Source organism: Scylla paramamosain, chromosome 11, assembly GCF_035594125.1.
Source record: "Scylla paramamosain isolate STU-SP2022 chromosome 11, ASM3559412v1, whole genome shotgun sequence".
Lineage (NCBI taxonomy): Eukaryota > Metazoa > Arthropoda > Malacostraca > Decapoda > Portunidae > Scylla > Scylla paramamosain.
In genome coordinates this window covers 28,336,055-28,357,103 of record NC_087161.1, presented here as the reverse complement: position 1 = coordinate 28,357,103, position 21,049 = coordinate 28,336,055, and the positions used below count along the sequence as shown (strand labels likewise).

At 41.5% G+C, this 21,049-nt stretch overlaps 3 protein-coding genes across 3 annotated transcripts; 1 reads left to right on the top strand and 2 right to left on the bottom strand.

Annotated features, from left to right (window-relative positions):
• Window positions 1–1,915: 1,915 nt before the first annotated feature.
• Window positions 1,916–13,655, top strand: LOC135105198 (nuclear pore complex protein Nup160-like). Its single transcript, XM_064013285.1, has 20 exons — window positions 1,916–2,195; window positions 2,911–3,013; window positions 3,334–3,411; window positions 4,330–4,456; window positions 4,809–4,905; window positions 5,010–5,205; window positions 5,609–5,799; window positions 6,031–6,188; window positions 6,687–6,761; window positions 6,991–7,185; window positions 7,408–7,599; window positions 8,109–9,586; window positions 9,996–10,150; window positions 10,428–10,619; window positions 10,985–11,155; window positions 11,273–11,449; window positions 11,779–11,933; window positions 12,340–12,453; window positions 12,907–13,023; window positions 13,335–13,655. The coding sequence occupies exons 1-20, from the start codon at window positions 2,114–2,116 to the stop codon at window positions 13,422–13,424; spliced, it is 4,143 nt and encodes a 1,380-aa protein (XP_063869355.1). The 5' UTR covers window positions 1,916–2,113; the 3' UTR covers window positions 13,425–13,655.
• A 327-nt stretch (window positions 13,656–13,982) lies between these two features.
• LOC135105200 (RNA transcription, translation and transport factor protein-like) lies at window positions 13,983–20,027 on the bottom strand. The gene is made up of 5 exons (XM_064013287.1): window positions 19,827–20,027; window positions 18,702–18,926; window positions 18,457–18,573; window positions 17,755–17,894; window positions 13,983–16,495 (listed from the first exon to the last, which is right to left on the bottom strand). The coding sequence occupies exons 1-5, from the start codon at window positions 19,885–19,887 to the stop codon at window positions 16,292–16,294; spliced, it is 747 nt and encodes a 248-aa protein (XP_063869357.1). The 5' UTR covers window positions 19,888–20,027; the 3' UTR covers window positions 13,983–16,291.
• Window positions 20,028–20,155: 128 nt separating this feature from the next.
• Window positions 20,156–20,578, bottom strand: LOC135104645 (uncharacterized). The gene has a single exon (XM_064012177.1). The coding sequence runs from the start codon at window positions 20,576–20,578 to the stop codon at window positions 20,156–20,158; it is 423 nt and encodes a 140-aa protein (XP_063868247.1).
• Window positions 20,579–21,049: the final 471 nt, after the last annotated feature.

The window sequence follows — 21,049 nt, the reverse complement described above, 5'->3', positions numbered from 1 at the left end:
TGTTGAAAATGTATTCAGATATAGAATGGTGAGAAATATTGGAACAGCATTCCACTACATAGATAAAGATATTGTTACCAATGTGTATATGTAGCAGCCCTAGTGGCGAGCACGTGAGCATGCTGTGTGTATGAGGTAGCCTCATACGAATACATGTGTGAGTACATATGGGTACATGTGTGGATGATCTAGCTAGCGACGTTGTGTTGCTCGCTGTGCAGAGGCTGGCGCTGTTACCTGCAACAATAATGGAAGGAGAGCTAACCATGGAATAATTGTTATATGGTACCGTTTAATTGTAGTTCAGTGAGCGTGATTGCATGTATAGTATAATTAGCAATGATCCCTACCAGTATTAATAATCTGCATTATTCGTAGTTATACCTTGAAAGCTAGAATAGGTGTAGTTAATTGTCGTCAAAGGATGGCAACGAAGATAGTTCCAGACTGGAAGAATTAAAATATGAGGCCATGTTTTTAGCATGATTTGGATATGTTTGGGTTAGTTTTTTGGGGGGTATTTTGAGATGATGTGAGGTGTTTTTGGTGTCTTTTTTATGTGTCAAACGTGGTTTGGGTGTGTTTGGGTGAGTTGTGGGTATATTTGGGTGTTTGTGGGTATATTTGGGCACTTATCGTGACGTGCCTCGATAGCACTGCCCAGACCAACACACACACACACACACACACAAGTTAATGGATGGATGAGTGGGTAGTTTGATGGCTGTGTGAGAGTCGGTGGATAGGTGGATGAAAATTAAATAATTGTAGTTTGTATCATTTTAATTTATAGCAAAAAATTCAGTACATAAATTAATAAATAAACGAATGAATAAAATTCATTAATTATGAAGTAATAATAACAGAAATACTACTACTACTACTATTATTACTTCGTCTACTACTACTACTATTACTATTTCGTCTACTACTACTACTACTACTACTAAAGATAAAAAAAAACTACTGATGACGTTTAATCTAAATATTAACAACAACAATAGCAATTTTACATAACTACAAAAATAATTATTTATAATATAATTTCATTATACTCTCTCTCTCTCTCTCTCTCTCTCTCTCTCTCTCTCTCTCTCTCTCTCTCTCTCTCTCTCTCTCTCTCTCTCTCGTAAATGAGCTGGAATACGAGAGCTCCACATCAAAAAAAAAAAAAAAAAAAAAAAACGGAGACCCGGCAATTGCACCTGCTTGAGGTTCTCAAGTACGTTTTCTATGGCTTATAGGAATAGGGGGTACTCTTCTATATCAAACACCATCTCCAAATCGTTCTAGGAGGGGAGATAGAGGAAGAGGCGGTATAGACTTTTTTTCTTGTAGATAAATAAAAAGATATTACTCTAATTTCTTCCTCCATTCCTCCTCCTCCTTTTCCCATTCTTCTTCTGATCTATTCTTCTCCCTTGAGTTCTGCAGAACTTAGGCAAAACTTGTCCAAACTTCCCTACACTAAAAAAAAAAAAATATATATATATATATATATATATATATATATATATATATATATATATATATATATATATATATATATATATATATATATATATATATATATATATATATATATATATATATAAAACAATATTTAACTCAGAACTTAACTAAACTGTCAAATAATCTCAAAAACTCATCAGAAACACAATATTTACGATACGCACTTTACAAGGTACCGAAATAAAGACTGATTAGGAAGAAATTTTGAATCATCTGAGTGTCGGGTCATCAAAATCATATTCCGTTATTAATGCATTAATTTAATTCATAATCTTATATATTATTAAGAGTATCTGCCTAAATCAAATTATGCATGAAAATATTTATCAATGGATTTTGTGGCTTTGAGATCAGGAGTGTGGTGAAGGGCCCGAGCACTCGAGCAGTGCCGTGCCGCACCGGGAAGGGTTTGTTTTTGTCAACACAACCCAGCGCGCCGTTGTTCCTTGCTTTCCACTGCCGGGAAAGCCTCGTGTGTGCAGCGTTCTCCTGTATCTGTTGCGGCTAGAAAACTATTAAGGGATCGTGTTTTCTTGCAAGGTCAAGTGGACACCTTAACAGAGTTTTTGCCCAAGGAAGCAGTAATTTGGCGGCGGAAGGCATGGGTGGGCAGCTTGGCCTGCGGGAGGTGCTGCCCGACCAGTCTGCGCTGCTGCATTGGAGGAACATCACCATTGACACCGGTGCGTGGTGACCTGTCAGGGATCTGTGTGGTGGTGTGGGGGTCAGAAGGTTGGGGACTGCCACTCACCAGGGTGAATGCTAAGAAAACATCCGCCTCACACTGTTTGAGGGAGTCAGGGTGCCGCTGCCTCTCAGGTTAGGCGCAGTCCTCTGTTAGGATAAAATAAGAAGGGTTAGGTTAAGTTTAGTTAGGTGAGGAAGTTAATATCTTTGCTTGTTTGCCATTGTGAGGCGAGAGTTTTCATCTATAATTATTTTTTATTATTACAAAAGTTATTTTTCTATTTTTTCTTGTTCTTTCCCATGAAATCAAAGGACAGAAGAATGAATTAAGTGAATTAATTAAGGAATCACTTTTGACCCAGCCGGGCTAACCTCTTAACCCCATGGGACAGCAGCCCTGTAGGACATGAGCAATTCAGTACCTTGGTGAGGAGCCACTACTGTCTCATGGCCTGTAAGATGGTCTAAAACTGTTGTCCGCCACCATGAGGATTAGGTGGGACTCCTCAGTAAGGCAATACTGGTTTGGAATTGCACATAGATTGCAACTTGGCCAGCAAGTATAAACTAGTACAACATGGGCTAACATACACATAAATGAAACTGTATTTTCTCTGGCTTAATTGTGGATAATCAAAACCTAGCATGTCAAAACCACTAGCGAGGGACAATTGTACGTGCGTATATGTATGTGATATGTTTGTGTTGCAGGTGCTGCTCAGAGCACACTTCAGGACATCAAGGTGCCTGAGTATGGAGGAGGTTATGCATTCAGCCCCATGTGTCCCGCAACCCGCAACAGATATCTCTTCTGGTCTGTGTTGCAAAAGTTTGTTTCTTGTAGCCTCCACACTAGTTACTGCTTATAGTTTAAAAAGATTAATTAATATTAGATTCTCAGCATTGGAAATGTTCAACCCAAATTAGTGTAAAGCTGAAGTGTACATTTTCATTAAGCTCGCTGCAAACTGATTAAAACTTGCATAAATGGTATTTCAGTAGTTAATTTGTTCTGCAAATAACATTGTTATTATGGATATTGAAATTATTTGAAATTCTTTTCAACACAAAATTGAAAGGAAATTTATCTTGTTGTGGTGACTGCCTGATGGTTTGGCATGGATGTGTGAGCAGGCGGGTTTGCCACGACCTGGTGGAGCTGTGGGAGGAGAGTCTGGACCAGGACTTCGCCAACAACCATGTGCAGCTCAGGTAATGAAATTTACCACTTGCAGACTTTTTAAAAGATGTATTAGAACTTCAAAGGATGGAAGTCACAGGAAGATGTAAGAGATAAACAACTAGAGGAGACTCATATGTGGGGCCAAACCATCACTCTAGGGAAATGCTATAAAGAGAGGAGACTTTTAGAAGAAGACTGTTTTTAAAGCTCAGATAAGAGATTTATGTTTATATAAGAAATGGTAGGCAACCAAAGTGAGTTATTGGAAATAAAGAAGGTATCTTTTTCCTTCCGCTTGTGGTCCTCGACGTGACCTCACCTGATTGGCTCTCTTCCTTTGGGAACTACTCTTCCTTGTGCCCTTTGTCTTCCCTTCTCCTTTTTTGTTATCACACCTATTCTAAACTCTCCTTGGCCTGGTTTTTATGAAAATTATCACAAGTAATCCCTTTGTGGGTTAACTACCAAATAGAAACAAGCCAGGGATTAGAAGTGCGCCATTTAAATTAAGAGATTGGTGTGGAAGTGGGAAGATTTCTGGGGAAACTAACAAGAAAGGCCCTTCATCCTCCTCCTCATTAAGGAAATACTTGGTATGAGGAACACATAATGGGAGCTAAATGAGTGTGCATATTGTTTACGTTTAATACATTTATTATATTATAAGAAGTTCTGTATGTGAAGGGAATTGAATGCATACTTGTGTTTTGAATGATGATTATAGTATGAGATTTGTGCTGTGTTGTGTTTTGAAACTTTTCAAAACCAGACTATTTCCTGTAATGCTGTATCTCACATGCCACACATTACAGGTATGAGTGATAAGTGATTTACTAGTGAAATGAGAAAGCTTAGAAAAGTTAAGGAGAGTTCAACTTGTAGGATGCTTTTGTCCAAGGAAGTTGTGTGGCATTTATATTTCCTTAATCTTTTAATTGTTTACCCAGGTTTGCTGACACACCTGTCTTGGAGGGATTGAGTGTGCATGAGACACAGCAGCATGTGTTCATCTTGTTGGCTACTGTGTCATCCGTGCACAGGTTCTGTCTGCCTCACCCCCAGGCCTTCCAGCAGGTGAGTGTCCTGCTACACCACACCAAATTTAGAGTTGGCTAATGCCATCAGCATCACATTTTGTAAACTGTATGTCACATTGGTTTCAGTTTGGTGGAGTTTATCAGCTCAGCTTTATTGTTCCTTCTGTTTGTTGGCAATGTTGGATTATTGAGACAGGAAGTTGAAGCGTATCCTTGTGCTGTAGTAAATAATTAGAGCTGAGCCAAGTGTGAGGAGTCCCTAAGTCAGGAGTTTAAGAAATTGTAAGAGAGAAACAGGAGTCCCGCCCTCTATTTCTCTCTCACAATTTCAAATATTTTATGCATCACTGGCTTAATACTAAAAATGAAGTCTTGTGTTATTTTTCCAGGGAAACAAAGGTCGTCCCCAGTCCATTCTGAGTGACTTGACTTTCCAGTCTCTGAAGGATAACCATCACCTTCACATCCTCAACAGCAGCACTACAGGTATATTGCTTCATTTCACAAGGCCATGTTGTAAAGATAATTGATATTTAGTGTGCATTTATTAACTTTGAAGGATGGCAGTACTAATTATGTGTTGGCAACAGGGGAAGGCTTACCACACACTGCTGGGACTCACTTTGTTGCCAGTGAGGGTGTGGCAGTGTTTGTGCTGGGCCAGGCGGCAGGTACCCTCACTGTGGTCAGAATGGTGGACCCTCCCCTCAGTGTCACCACACACACCATCAAGAACACTTCCATTGTCAACAGGTTCTTTACTGGCTTCATTCCGGGCATGTTCAGGTGAGTGCTGTGTCATTGTGTTCCTCTGACAATGAATGCTGCAGTTTCCTCTTGAAAATAATGAAAGCCTTCCTAATTATAATGGTGACTTTATGTAATGAACATTCTTTTCACAAATTCCAGATCTAGGACTTTTTGTTAATGGAATTATACTGTGCTAATAAATAAAAAGAATTTTTAACAAACACAGAACAATGTTGTTGCATGAGCAATTTTGGGGGGCTTCATTTCATCTGCTCTGAACCTCTAGAAGTTACATTTACATATATATGAACATAACAATAGAGAAAAATAAATTTTACTGAACAAAGAAGTTTGAGTTGGTAGTGCTTAAACTACCTTCAACACTGCTGCTACCACCACCATCATCATTGCTTGCCATTATTTATCTTTGTTTTTGCAGGGGAGGAGTGGAAGGCTGTGAGACTGTGAGTAGCATAGTTGTGGGAGAGGTGGCTGCTGGGGAAGTGGTAGCTGTGGGAGTGTGTCGGGATGCAAGGGTACGGGCCTGGTGTTGCTCTCGTCTCCAGTGTGTACTGCACCACGATGCCCTGGAGAACACTGCTGAGGCTGGGAGCAGGCTAACACCTGGAGGTGAGTAGACACTTTGCTTGGATCACATGTGACCATTGTGCTACTGTGACATAAGAAAGGCTATAGATTCATGTAAGTTATGACATGCTCACTTGATATATTGTGTACTAGGTCTTTGGCTTGTGCTGTTTTGAGATCTTACCCTACTAGATAATTTTTGTCTTAACTTGCCAGTTTATTGATAGTCTAATGTGCTTCGTAAAATGTGATGCCTTTCTTTGTGTGAGGCAGCCCAGCGTCACCAGGTGAGGAAGACAGGAGAGGGGGAGAACTCTCTGGTGGCAGTGTTCCTCACCTTCAATGAAAAGCACTTGTTGCTGCTATATCAACCCAGCATGGTGCAGGGACAGCTCTCCCTTACCCACCTCAAGACACTCTACCCACCCCAGGTCAGTGTCATCCCACAAAGTGTTGCAGGTAGTGTTGTGTAAATATCATGTTGAACCCCCAGCTGATGCAAGGTAGAGATTGAAGGAAAATGGAAGTGAATCCCTGAGATGCAGACATGAATAGAAATGTAAAAATATGAAAAATTACATGCTTGATAAAAACATAATAATAGATAATAATAAAAAAGACTGGTGATTAGAAGTGAGAACATCCTTCAATGTTTCTTTTCAAAAGTGAATTACATGAAGTCTTGCAGGGAGATTACTTGGGTATGTGATACAGCTCATTCATTCCAGGCTGGATCTCTGCAGTGTATTATGCTGTCATTAAATGGTTGATTTTCCTTTACCTGTAGTTTGCTGGACAAAGAGTTAAAGTATCACTAAAGTTACAGTTGACTCTGCTAAATTGGATGTGCAAACTACACAAGACTTGCACTTTAGATTCATTAGTTTATTTAATGTTGAGATTCATCATTTCCTTCCTTGCACCTGCAGTATGACCTGGTGGACATGAGCCTCACACCAGACTACCTGTGGACTCTATGGACAGACTCCTCCAACGAAACACAGGTGAGTGTTCCTTCAACTCCTTTCCTTAACTCATATGTTGTAAGCATGTTGAGAAAAATAGCCTCTTATGATTTTTTTTGTTATTTCCCACTTCCAAACTGCATTTAACCAAGTACAATTACTTTCCTCACTAAGGAGTATTGAGACATTATTATCTATAACAGAAAATTTAGAAACTTAATTTTTGAGATGACAGAAACTTAAAGAGGACATTGTTGGTGCCTTACAGCTGCTGTATGCTGCAGTAGAGGGTGGGGAGGATGGGCAGCAGGAGCCTCCGGGATTGTGCTCTGTAGTCCTGGAGCCCATGCCAGAGAAAGAGGTACCCATCACTGATCCCTTCCTGGACCTGCGGGAGGTGTACCTTCGTGAACTTTTTGTGCCAAATCGCTTCTCGGCTCACACTCTACGCAAGGCCTTGGGGGTAAGCTAGATTCCTTCTGTCTCAGATGATGAATAGTTTTTATATATGATTATTATCTACAAGCATATACTTTACATCTATATCTTCAGTGCCATGTCATCCTCTTCCTCTGCAGCCCTCCTTTAAGGGTGGCTTCAGCTGTCTAGATTTCTCAGATACCAAAACTGCATGTACAGTTTTCCCTCATTGTTAATTTTGTCATGTTCTCTTACCCTCTTTTAGATCTACCGGCGAAGTATTGATCTAGCCAGTCTGGGAGACCGTGGAATGGCAAGACTACAAGAGGAGGTTGAGGCAGCCCTGCGGGATGAGGTGGAGGCTAGAGTGACTTCAGCACTCTCTGAGGAAGAGGTGATGCAGGTGACTCATGAAGTCTGGGCCACCTTCTACTCACACACCCTCCAGTACCACCAGGTGAATGATGCTCCTTCTCCTCTAATTACAACTAAGGCATAAATGCAAGAACACTTGAAATTGTAACAACTTTCAAAATTTGTTTTGCAATTACAGTTTCACAACCTTTTGTCTGGAATGCCAAAAGCCAAAAACTTCCCAGCACATTCTTTTCATGGGTGTCTTTTGCTATTTTTATAAAGGTGAATGAAAAAGTTAATATGGTATTGTGGTGTAGTCACCTCCAACCTCCATAAAAGTCACTTGCTCAGACCTTAAATCAGAGAGCACTCCCAACTCCATTCCAAAATCTGGGAATCCTCTTCCAAGGATTTGGGATAGAAGATTGTGAAAATATTTGTTGATGAATTAGGTATTTTTGATTGATACTTAGTGTTATGTAGGGTAGTCATTTTAAAAATGTATTATTTCAGCTTAGTTTCTCAGATCACAGATAATTATCTTATTATCATTAGCTTTAATTTTTCAAATCCTAGATAACACTGTCTTACCTTTTGTGTCATGAACAGGTTGGTCAGAAGCCTGTGGGTGTGGTTGGAGGAGTTGGTGTGGTGCGGAAACAAGTTGTGTCCTGGGTAAGACCAGTGGATGTTGTGGAGGTGATGGTGCTTCTGCCGTTAGAAGAAGTGCAAGTAGGAATGCTGGCTGCTGTTGTAGGGGAGGACACTGCAAGTGGCCTAGTCAGCTTAGCACGCCCTCTACGCCTGCTACATCAGGCACTACCAACGGAGCAGGCAGCTGCCTTTTCCCTTGACCTGTACCACCTGCAGCCTCCTGACTGCCTTGCAGAGGCTCTTGCTTCTTCTCTTTTAGCCCATGACCCTGCCCTTTCAGCAGCCCTAACCCGTCATCTTGCCAGCCTCCCTGGCATTGTGTCTGCCCTCTGGGCCTACCTTCATGCCTTGCAGTTAGACCTTGGACTTCCAGATGCACTGGCTCAGGGAGATAATGGAGCATGCCCTGGGGGTGCAGCTGCAGGGCTGTTGGCAGGCCGGACAGGAGCTGCTGTTGTAGGTGCAGTTGTGGGACAGGTGGCCCATGTGAGATTCCAGTTGTGTCGAGAGTTGCTGGTATTACAGCAAGCTGCTCTGCAGTTGCCACAGTCTTGCCTCTCTGTAGATGCATCTGCCACCATTAGATCCACTCTGCTCCCCAAGACAGCACTCCTCACCCAGGCCTACTTGGCCTTGCTACATCTGGCTACAGCTCCTGCCGAGCGCCCTGCCCAGGCTACCTTGGAGACTGCCCGTCGTCAGTTGGCTGTCCTCACGTTGGGTTCTGGTCCTTCCCTTCCCACTCAAGCCCGCCCTGCTACTGTGCTTGAACTGTTTTTCCTAGGGAATGGTGGGGATGAGGCACGGGCTCTTGCCTGGCCAGCTATAGAACAGGTGTGGGGTCTTGCTCCTGGCTGGGCTGCATTGGTCATGCCTTTGGCAATAACACTAGCACAGCTGGCCTGGCCCATCAGTCGCTGTCTTCTTCTGCTAGAATGGATGGTGTGGGCTGGCCAGCATGCAGCAGTGCAGCAGTACGTGCGCCTCCTTCAGCCATGGTGTGAATGGAACAGCTTTTCTCGCAAGTTCCTACTGGGGGTGTCGTTGCTTAATCAGGGAGAGGCAGGGAAGGCAGCCCAGCTCTTGGTTGGAGCCATGGAAGGGGTACTGACAGAAGACTTTCTGGGGGTACGAGTGGCTGGTGGAGCTCCAGACACACTTCCTGATCAGCTGCGCATCACATATTGTCTGAGGGTGGTACGTCTGCTGGAGCAGGCTGGACAGCCAGCATTGGCCCTTCATGTAGCCCAGCAGGGAGTGGCTGTGGCAGCTCCCCAGGAGCCTGCCCTGGCTGCCCTTTATTCTGTGGTGTTCAAGCATGAACTGGACCTCCACCATCATGATGAAGCTTTCACTGCCCTGTTGGCCTGTCCTGATACCCAGCGTCGTCGGGACTGTCTGCGCCAGCTGGTGGTGGCCCTCCATGACCGCAGGTAAAAGTCACATCTATTGCTTACCTGTAGTGCTGCAGGCAGGGTTAGCTTCTTGTGTCCTTTTATGTTTCAGTAAAACTGGGCATGTAAATTGCACTTTAAAGATATATTCTACTGTTTCACACTACACTACAAGCACTACATTCACCTACATAATCTTAAAATAAAAATTGTAAAGAAAATGGCTTGTAAATGTACAGCTTTGGAGACCCTGTCTGGGGAGGGGACCACAAGTGTTCCCAGACCAGGCTGTCCTTCTGATAATCACACTATCTCCCAACTTTTTTCTGCTTGGAAGAATATAGTTACATATGTGATTATATGTGGTATAAAAAATCAAAGCAAAATAGGACTATGAAAGCTTATGAAATACATCTTGGTGAACTTGTACCAATTACTTGACCCACAGATGCCTGGCCACCCTGGTAGGCTACCAGTATGGAGGCCTGGAGGGGGAAGTGGTCACCATCCTGGAGAATCGGGCACGCTCTGCAGACATCCTCCTCAACAATTACTACCACATCCTTCATGCCTTCCATGTATCTAAGCATAACTACAAAAAAGGTTAGTGTTGTTTATAGCACACCACCCTTTTAAGATACATGAGTACTGCAGGTGAAATTAACAACTTTACAATTAGTTGAGTAGTTTTGTAGTTTTAATATTGTGCTTGAAAATATTGTCACCAGTCATTGGATAGTGGAAGTTCACAGCAGTAGGATCTTGTGTAGAATACATTTTTTTTCCTGTTCTGCTTGTAAAACTTGCATGTTATATGATATATCTTGCAAATGAAATCATGCAAGAAAGGTATATTTCTAAAAAATTTTCTGGTGATCAGCTGCAAGTGTGATGTATGAGTGTGCGCTGCGCCTCAATATAGAAGGTGTTGGGGAAAAGGGAGTGAGGCAGCAGGGGAAGTGTTACCTGGCATGCCTCAACTGTCTCAGACACATCCCAGAGCAAGAGGCTTGGATAGTGAGGCCTCTGGTCACTCAGCCTTCTGAAGATCCATCAAGCTTATCAAGTAAAGGTGAATATGTATAGCAGTGTTTGCCCAGTTTCAGTGCCACAAACATGCATAATATCCTGTGCTTCTCACTTGAAACCAATAGTTGAGTAGCAGATTAGAACACATAGTGGTTGCAAAGTACATATTAGGTATTTTTCCATCTATCTTTTTATATACACACACACACACACACACACCAATCAGGCTTGACATTCCTGTTAAAGGGTTTGCCAAGACAAGACACACACACACAGTTCATACATTATATGTAAAAGCCAGATTTGTCTGTGTTTAACTTATTATTGTATTAGAATTTTGAAAATAAAGAGAAACATTTGAGCCATGCAGGTAATGTGGGGACATGACTTGGTGTTTGATGTGTGCAGGTGAGGGAATAAGTCCCAAAAGAAGCAATGAAGGTGAACCACTGGCTCCTTCACTGCCTCGCTGCCGCCCCCAAGTCAAGGTTTTGGAACTCACCCACATTCAGCGCGAGTATGAATTGGTCCATGCTCGCCTTTTGTTACTCAAGACATTGCCTGATGTTCCTCTCTCTGGTAAGGTTTTTCATGTGTATTGGTTACTCTGCATGAATTTTGAATAATGTGCTGTATTTCTTGTATTTCAGAATTGTTGGAAGAAAGCAAGTTTTGTTGATTTATGCATACTTTCAGGAGGTCCTTTAAATGCTGCTGACACAATCAGCCTATTGACACATGCCAAACTGTTCCGTGAGGCTGTGCGGCTTGCAAGGTTGTTTGAGCAGCCAGTGGACCCAGTACTGAAGGGTCTGGCTCACACTTGTCTCCATCCTCCCTTGGTGCGCCCAACCACACTAGAGGATACCAGCAGTAAGTTTACTTCTTTCTCCTTTTAATATATGTGTGATGGAAAGTGTAACTGAAATAGGCCTGTGATGTTTGCAGGCATTATGATTCTGATTTGATGTTTTCAGAAGTGCATACCAGATATGTTCAGCTTCTGTATTCAGTCTCTGGCATTTTATGAACTGATGGAAATTAGATGGTCCTGAATGTCTTATTTGTGAATTCACACTTCAAAATCATCTTCATATTTTTCTCTTTGGAGTCTTCATTATAGGAAGATTGAAAGACAGGTGAATTTACCAAGGAAAAGGAAAAAAGAGTGAAGACAAGTTAATTCTTTCTGAATCTTGCAGGAGAGGGAGGTGATAAGGATGTATGGTGGAAGACACTAAAGCAACTATTGGAGCAGGAGGAAAAAGGCAATCAGTCAGTGCTTCATTATGCTGTTGCCTCCACACTCCTGCAGTACTTAACATTATTACCAGCATGGCTAGTAAACTCATACAAGGTTAGAATGCCTATATTTTCCAACTTACTGAAGCAATATTTGCATTAGGAATTCATATGCATTTTTCCAAGTATGATTATGTGCTAAAGCCAATTTCACACTATGTGTTGTGTATGTGCTCTTAAGCAGTGCAGCTGTAATACTGACTGACCTCCCTTGGGGCATGGCTCAGCACAGTGAACCAACCTGACTTGCCAGATACCTTATGGTTTGTGTGAGCAACACACACCCCAGGGTTTAAATATATTTTCCAATACATCTTACATAACAGATAGGCTTCTTTGCCTCTCACTTGTATGAACTTGTATTAAATGTACAAAAAATAAAAATTCCATTGTGTCATGTTTGTGAAGTGTTGCATAGTAAGGTGAAAGGTCTGTTGACCCATCATCTGTCACGTTGACAGGCACGCAACTGTGGTGAGCTTCTGCGTCTTTACGTTAGCCATGGCCTCCTGGAGGATGCAGTGCGACTTGCCATGCAGTACATTGATGGGGTGTTAGGACAGGGCACTCAACAGGTGAGTTCAGGTGTCACGATGATGATGAGTCAGTCAATACAATGTCACTGTTAACTCCTGCATGTGGATCATTGATCAGTTATGTAAGCATAACTAATATCCTATCTTACATCAGGGTCTGACATCAGAAATTATTTATTCTTGCTACACCATAATAGACCCACACCATTTCCTGCTACTGATTTACTCAGTTGGACCAGATGCTTGTAAACTTTTTACAGAGGTCATTAAGGCTGTGTTATGTTTATACATTCACAACAGATCCTATGCATTTTTTAAAGAATTTTTAACAGTAGATTTCTTGCTTTAAGGAAGAAAGCTTTCTCCTCTTTTAGGAATACTAGAAACAAATTATCAGTCATTTGTGATATCTGTGGAACTCGGTCTTACAAATTTTGGGATATCACTACTTAATAATTCTCAAATTTCAGCTTAATAATTCTCAAATTTCAGGTTGGATTGAGCACAGCATTGCATGCTGCAGCTCCCCCAGTGTGGCTGCCCTACACTGCCTTGGACAAGTTACTGCTGGAGCTTAGTGAGGTTCAGCACAACCATCAATACAGGAAGGTGAGTGGCACTGTGATGTCTTAAATTCATTCAAGGTCATCCTCTTCCTGCTAGTTTAATCCAGAATATTTTATTTTCAGATAATGTAATAGCCTTTGACAACTCAGGAGTTTGTTGCTATCTTAAAGCTTCAATTAAATAGCTCCCTGCTAACCTTATACCAGGCATACCCTTTGTGTGTAAGGAATGGATGAGTATGTTTATTTTCCTTCTCAGGTGTTTTCCATCATCATTGAATGGAAGTTTCATGTTTCACTTAGTAGAGAATTAGTATCATTTTGTAAATTAATGGCATTGTATCACACTTGCAGCTGTGGGAAGATTTGCTGCAGAAACTAGAAGTTTACAAACAAGAACTGGTGCAAGTCTCTCACAGTCGAGCTGTTTTCCTTCAGGGATGAGACTTTCTTGTATTGTGTCATATAACACAGCAATGCATCAAGAGGATGCTGAATTTTTTATAAAACAAAATATTTCAAAAGAACTGAGGCACCAGAAACAAGGTGTAGCTGTGACACCAAAGTTCAAGATTTATGTAATGTTTCAAAGATTAAGTGTTTTGAAGTAAGTTTTTTATCTTAGTTTTATTAAGGTGAATTTGATGTACTGTTTTAATAAAGAAATAAAATATCGATTTTTGTTTGATGATCCTTCCATCAATATATGATATTTGTAACAAAATTAAAAGTACACATCAAGACTTGTGACTGGAAGCTTCTATTTTCTGTTGTGTTTGAATAACATTATGAACACTATTATAATACATAAGCCAACAGCATATTATGATAGGATAGTTAACTACATCACCCTCTGATAGTCAAACCAGGCTAACCTATAGATAAGTCTGGCCCACTATATCCAAATGACACAAGTGACAGCTTATCACATCTCACACATTTGAAATTTTTATGATTTTCAAGCACCAAACCATGAAACTATTTGGGTATGAAATGCATACATTTGAGAGGGAGGAACTTCTATTGGTGAGAAAAACAGAACCATACAAAAATACAAGGTGAATAATGTGGCACAAATGGACAGCATAGCAAGGAATTTTTATCATGCCTATGAGGTCTGAGTCTTGAAGGATAATTATCATGATCATAACCCACTCAAAACAATACAAAACAGTTACGTAAATCAAAGCTACGAGCCTCAAAAGTACTAACCTGAGTATCTCCCAACAATAGTCTGCAACTGATGGCATGCAGATCCCAAGGTTGATATGGTTACAGGTCCTTTGGTGTGCTTAGGCCCAAGCTCATCATGCAAGAGTGGAGCTTCCTCTCAGTCCTCTTGGTTTAATCAAGGAAACTTCATAAATGGATGGTAGGCAACATTAACATTATGAACTTCTGAGTAGCACTGCTTGATACATCACTACTTGATATTCACTTTATTCACAAACTTTATTAGTCCATTTTGCTTAGAAACATTCAATAATTATGTATGTGAAATGGTCTCTCAGTACAGCATCATTAATTAGAAAATTACTAGTCATTGTCCACTTATCAAGAGTACCTATATAATAATCTGTAATGAAGAATGAAGCACTCTGTGGGACATAACTATCCTTGATACATGATATATCATGGTACTAGCACTCGTCTCTCTCCTTCTAATGTCCTTATGCAGCAGCTAGTAGTTTTTATGTATGGTAGCCAAGGAAATTAATAGGTGCTTTTCTCCTACAAGAAAATACATGCATATACCAAGGCTGTTTCCCCCCCAAAAAAGAAGGTAGCCAAGACAAGGCACACACCTTTCTCTTGGCCTCTCGGCCCCTGACAGAGAAGAGAAAGTACTCCTGTCCTCACTTTATGGGGATCAGCTGCACAGCTTGCACTGACTGGTCTGAAACAAGGCTCCTTCATAGCAAGAACCCTCCCCTACCACATCCATTTGCCCCACACCTGTGTGAGACTACTGATGTGTGGCACCTCTCTTGGAGGTCACAGGGCTATGTCATTCCTCACACATTCACAACCACTCTCCATTCACTTCTGTCACACACAATCATTCTACAGTGTTCCAATGTCAGTCCTCTTCCCTTTAAGGTCTCCTTCACACAATCTGTCCATCCTTTCCATGGCCTATCTCACAAATTCACACCTCTCACACTTAATCTTACTATCTTCACCAGCCTATCATCCTCCACTCTCTAAATACACCTGAACCATCTCAGCACACATTATTCTGCCCGACCTGTCAAGTCTGAAGGAAGACAGGTTTCTACCACAGTTCCTCTAGCCAGAGACCAGAATGGAGAACAACCTCATGTGAAGGAGATGATTCATGAAGTTGAGGAGCTAGTGTTTAGAGATATATGGCAGGGTTATGTATGACAGCATGACAGGATGGTGGTCCTCTAGTCAACATGGGTTATCACACACACATGACAGAACAATGAGCATAGTAAACTACAAAGGTGTACACTCAGATAGAGTTTCCCATTCACATCATGTGTCATAATCAAGCACAGTTTTTCCTGCTGTTCTGATGCATACTACCACAACAATGATGGGCTTTGGCTTTATTAATTTACTATTAAATGAATCCATAATCAGTGAAGAAAGTCAGCCATATTATTGTGGGCTTTCAATTCTTGAACTGCAATGGGGAGGTTGGGAGAAGAAAATCTAAACACTAGGATTTTCAGATGGATATTAAAGAAAGGTCAAGCAGTATCCCAGAAAGGACATGTGATTACATTGTTTATAAATTATTAGTTCTTGTGTAAAACTTTCAAACACAAAACTATGTCAACCTCGAAGCCATTTACAGATGTAAACATATCAAGTCAGCAACTGTTGGCAATACAGACTGGACCAAAATCTATTAATGGTAAGTTATTACATTGTCAGTTTCAAGTAATATGTATGTATGCCTGCATATATCTATTCATAAATATTATCAGATGACATACAATGTGAGGTACTGAGCTCTAGCCAAGAAAACATCATGAGTAAAGTGTGATGCAAGACAAAAATTGGGCAGATATTTACACCATATTACATTACAAGTGTAAATTTTAGCCTCTCAAAGGTATGATACATGTAATAGTCAACCCCAGAAAATTTAACAAAAAGTTTTAATAATTATATACCATAATAATTTTTACTCAGTATAATGATGCTTATGCAACACAACAAAAGCCACAGCAAAGCAGCTTCCAATGTTCCTTAAAGCTGCTTGTTTCCTTGATCCTTACAAAGAGAACACCACCAGCATCCCTGTTTCTACACCAGCATAGCTCTCTGAAGGAAGATTAGCGTCCCACTTTGCCCAACTTTGTATCAGTTTTGGGATTGGCGGTAATTGTCTGCACAGCCACTATGCTCTCGTTGATGCGGGTCTGGAGGTTACGCAGGTCGTGGATGTACATGAGACGCAGGGCTTTCCCGGCATTATTTAACACAGGGTCACCTGTCTCAAAGCCCAAGTCAGCCTCAAAGATAGGGAAGGCCTTGCCCTGGAAGGAAATGAAGATAATTTTGTCTGACATAATCTAAATTCCAAACTAATTCAAAATCTTATCTAAATCAGTTAGTGCTATAACATGTCATTGTATAAACACTGATAAATATCAGCGCATCATGAAGACATACAATTTTTGATAAAAAAAATGGTGAATGTATGATCCACAACTGAAAGTCAGTATATACACTCATACCTCATTTAATATGTAACATATGTTCCTCAAAAATCACCTGTTAAGTGGAAACGGGTTGAACAAACTCTATAATCCTCCCGACTCCCAGGATAGATGAAGTCAAGATATACTATGAAAAATCACCAACTTTTTATAAGTAAATAATCCTGATTAACAGAGGCAACAAAACTCACCATTAAATGCTTTAAGTCAAGTTAAACGAATAAAGAATTTGGGAGTGATAATATTCTGTAAGTGTTGGCAGTCACAACTAATTTTATGACTTACTTTTTATGCACACTTTTTTTTTATGCACACTCAGTACAACTAGTACTGCAGTATGATTTCCAAAAAAATATTTAAAGGATACACATGCACACACACATATGAAAACTACAAAGATGGCAAGGAGCACATACTACAAACAAACTCTCCCCCATTTCTCTGATAAGTCAACACTAAGCCTGGGTCAGAGTTTTGTATTGGTGAATGAAAACAAAGATTGGGAAAAGCAACACTGAAAAGGTAACAATGATAAAGGTAAGTGACAATTGTATCATTAATTACAATAATGATGGGAAAGTGTGAGTGTGTTTCCACCACCATCACCACTGTCATTACTGCTCTGGGAAGGTCAGACAGTAAGCAACACCACACTAACAACATGCCATAAAAATTTAAGGGATTATCAATTATAATTTAAAGATAATAATATGACAGTACTAAATCACAACTGCCACCATGCTGTAAGAAAACAAAACAGTAGGAGTAAATGGACAAACATAGGAAATGAGAAAATGCAAAAGTAATATAAAAAAATTAAGTGTCAAAATCTGACAAAAGAAGAGAGAAGAGAAAAAGGACAGAGACTTGTGGACCTAAGAAGTGACACACATCAGAAGTCACAAACAAACATTTTTTATACCATTTATTATAAGGATTTAAGGTGTGCCTATCTTCTGTGTCAGGCTGAAAAAGTCTTCTTACAAAAAATTAGTTGTACTGATCATGGTCTGATCACCAGATTGTTAGAGTCAGCAACTCTGTTATACACAGCAATTTTCAGAGACTGAACTTACCTGGTGAATCACTTCACCGGGGTTCTGCATGGCCTCTGCAGAGAGCCTGGATGTAATCAATTTACTGATAGCCTTGAGGGTCACCAAGTGGTCAGGGTGTTGAGTGACTCCAAGCTGACTTGCCAGTCTATTGACTCCATCTGTGTGTGGGGAGAGAAGAGACTCTCAAGCAAAAGCATAAAGACAAGGAATGCATATGAAATTAAAGGGTAATTTTTGTCTTTTTAGCTGATATCGACTCTTTTAGAGGAAATTGGTGAGAAAAAGCTTGCAGTTTCTTCTATTATTACCTGACTTACATACTGAAGCTCCATTCAGGAAAAAATGAGGGGATACATTTATTGCTTTGTTCTTTTAAATGTGTACTTATAGTGAGGAAGAATCAGCAGGGAAAATCTTAATACACTTCACTATAACAATAGATCTATGGAAAATCTATGTGAATCTCTTTTATATCTATTATATCATTCAATAATTTCTTTACTGGGATTTTCCCAGAAACACTCCCTCACTTAAAGCTCTAAAATTCCATTTTATATTGACAAAATATATCACAATTCCTCCCTCAAAACTTCCACCATGAAAACTTTCAAGAACTATTCAGTAACAGCAAAATAACAAATTAATCCCTTCTGATGTATCCCTAATAATACCTCAATAAATAAAGCCAGTAACAATGAGACCAAATAAAAAAAGACTTGCCTCTAAACTCTGGGCTCTGAAAGTCCAGTGCGTCCAGAGGGTTGGTGTTGACCATTTTCGGGCCTGACATCTGCCGGTTCCGAACATTCTCTGCCGTTTCACTCTTGTACGTGTCCACTGAAAAGTAAAATAAAACAAGTGATTGAATAAATAACAAAAACTAACATACGTGAGCAAAATTATTTCAGATAAAAAAATTACAGCTCTACAAATATTACTTGACAAAAAGAGAGAGAGAACTGTACCATTGTCGCCATATTCAAAGCGCACCGCCAGTCCAAGCAGCCAATCTAGCACAGCTGCACGCTCATTGGGATTGATAGGACAGTTGAGGCTGCCCAAATAACGGCGATAGCCTGTGGCCCAGTCTTTCTCCTCCACGGCCTTCAAGGCTCCTCGGTCTTCAATCTTGTAATGACGGATCTTCTGGTCCTCAAGCCACACCACAAGGTCCCGAAAACTCTTTTCATCTAAGGAAGAGAGAGTTCTGATGAAGTTACTGCAACATAATGTTATCAATAATGAATAATGTAACAGGATATAAAAATGTAAGCTTAATAGGCCAAGTGATCCTTGTAATAATTTTCATTAAAGTTTAGATAAATTTCCTCTATAATTAAACTCAAGGTAGTGATATTATATTGTTATCACAATAATTATATTGGTGTTCAGGTAACCAATCAGAATAATATACCCTGCTGTTATGGCACAGCACAAGCACAGCAGCTGCCATAATGGTAAGGCCTCATAACAACTGCCTGATTAGTTGATGAGATTAGGTTAGGTTTGTGTCTGGAGAGAGGGGGGATCCAGAGGGGAAAAAGCCCCCACATCAAGAGGTTAAGTTGGGGTAGAGTCTCCTGGAAATATGCCTTCTGTGATAATGAGGTGGATAACTGGAACAGTCCCTCGAGTACAAAAATAAATGTCAATGCAATCATTTTTTAAAATAAACAGGATGCTGTGAAAATACTATAATTAATGTAATAAGCACATACACTGGAGCCCAAAGACCACATGACTGATACAGCAAACAGGAGTGATCTGCAGCTGCAGCTACAGTGCTTGTTCTCTCTGGCAAAACTATTCTCTGTGAATCTATGCAAACCTTCCCGTGTGGGACTGTCACCTGCTGCCAAGCCCGTGCCGGTAGTTCCCACAGTTCAATACCCCGCAACCTCAACACTGCCACAACACCCACGTCTTGCCCACGTCCACACTCATACTAGCATACCCAGCACAGTGCTGACACCTGCCAGCCTGTGCCGCTGCCAGAGTGCTATGCTGACCCAACAACCGGCACAGCAGCGGCCTCACCCTGCAGGCGGTGCCAAGAGTGTTCCACTGTGGCCGTTCATTCTGTACATTACCGTTCACGTGGAAGTTGTCTGGGTTCATGTAGTCCAGTGCGGTTAGCTTCCTTCTGAACATTATCGTTGCGATGTCCGGACACACTTGACAATGAACACTAGCAGGCTTCACCAGCTCGTCCTCCTGGTAGTGGCAGTGGTTACACCAAGGCTCTGACACGCCGCCCAGCTGTCTGTCTGTCTGTCTGCTGCCGCGCCGCCACCTCTCCAACGGAGCGTCTTTCTGATTCGGCCTGCTCACTTGTATCTTCACTAAATGTTTATCTTGTAATGGTAATTTTTAAGATAAAGCGTGGTAGGTAGTGCACGTGCAGAGTGGAATGGGTGTGTTAGTGCACGTGCAGATTGGAATAGGTGTGGTAGTGGACGTGCACGTGCAAAATGGAGTGGGCGTGGTAGTGCACGTGCACTGGAGTGGGTGTGGTAATGTACGTGCAGAGTGGAGTGGGCGTGGTAGTGTACGTGCAGAGTAGAGTGGGCGTGGTGGTGCACGTGCATGTGCAGAGTGGAATGGGCAGGGTAGTGCACGTGCACGTGTCCAGTGGAGTGGGTGTCGTAGTGCACGTACACGTGCAGTGGAATGGGCGTCGCAGTGCACGTGCAGAGTGGAGTGGGCGTGATAGTGCACGTGCAGAGTGGAGCAGACGTGGTAGTGTACGTGCAGTGAAGTAGGCGTGGTAGTGCACGTGCACGTGCAGAGTGGAGTGGGCGTGGTAGTGTACGTCCAGAGCGGAGTAGGCGTGGTAATGCATGTGCAGAGTGGAGTGGGCGTAGTAGTGCACGTGCAGTAGAGTGGGAGTGGTAATGCACGTGCAGAATGGAGTGGGCGTGGTGGTGCATGTTTAGAGTGGGGTTGCGATAGTGGTGCACGTGTAGAGAGATCAAGGATTGTGGACCCACGTGGGGAGTGTTGTGGGCGTGGTGGTGCGGTGGTGATGATCTTGTGGAGTATTGTGGGCGTGATGTTGCACGAATGCACGTACATGTGGAGTGTCGTGGCCATAGTAATATACGACGTGTGAACTGTCATGGGCGTGGTGGTGCTCATGAAGTGTATCGCGGGCGTGTCGTTTGAATGTTGTGGGCGTGGTTGTGCACTTATGGACTAGTGTGGGGGTCATGATGCACGTGTGGCGTGGTAAAGGCGTGGTGGTGCACGAGTCAGGTTTACTTGAGGTCACACCATTCACTAGTGTCAAGTGACGGCTCGGTGTTCTCGGGCT

Excerpts from the sequence above, each read along its gene's own strand:
- LOC135105198 (XM_064013285.1), top strand. The coding sequence starts at position 2,114 with ATGGGTGGGCAGCTTGGCCTGCGGGAGGTGCTGCCCGACCAGTCTGCG. Across the intron at positions 4,457-4,808 it reads ACCCCCAGGCCTTCCAGCAG|GGAAACAAAGGTCGTCCCCA; the intron begins GTGAGTGTCCTG and ends TTATTTTTCCAG. Across the intron at positions 13,024-13,334 it reads ACAACCATCAATACAGGAAG|CTGTGGGAAGATTTGCTGCA; the intron begins GTGAGTGGCACT and ends TCACACTTGCAG.
- LOC135105200 (XM_064013287.1), bottom strand. The coding sequence starts at position 19,887 with ATGTTCAGAAGGAAGCTAACCGCACTGGACTACATGAACCCAGACAAC. Across the intron at positions 18,574-18,701 it reads CTTTGAATATGGCGACAATG|TGGACACGTACAAGAGTGAA; the intron begins GTACAGTTCTCT and ends TTTACTTTTCAG. Across the intron at positions 17,895-18,456 it reads TCAGAGCCCAGAGTTTAGAG|ATGGAGTCAATAGACTGGCA; the intron begins GCAAGTCTTTTT and ends CCCCACACACAG.
- LOC135104645 (XM_064012177.1), bottom strand. The coding sequence starts at position 20,578 with ATGCATTACCACGCCTACTCCGCTCTGGACGTACACTACCACGCCCAC.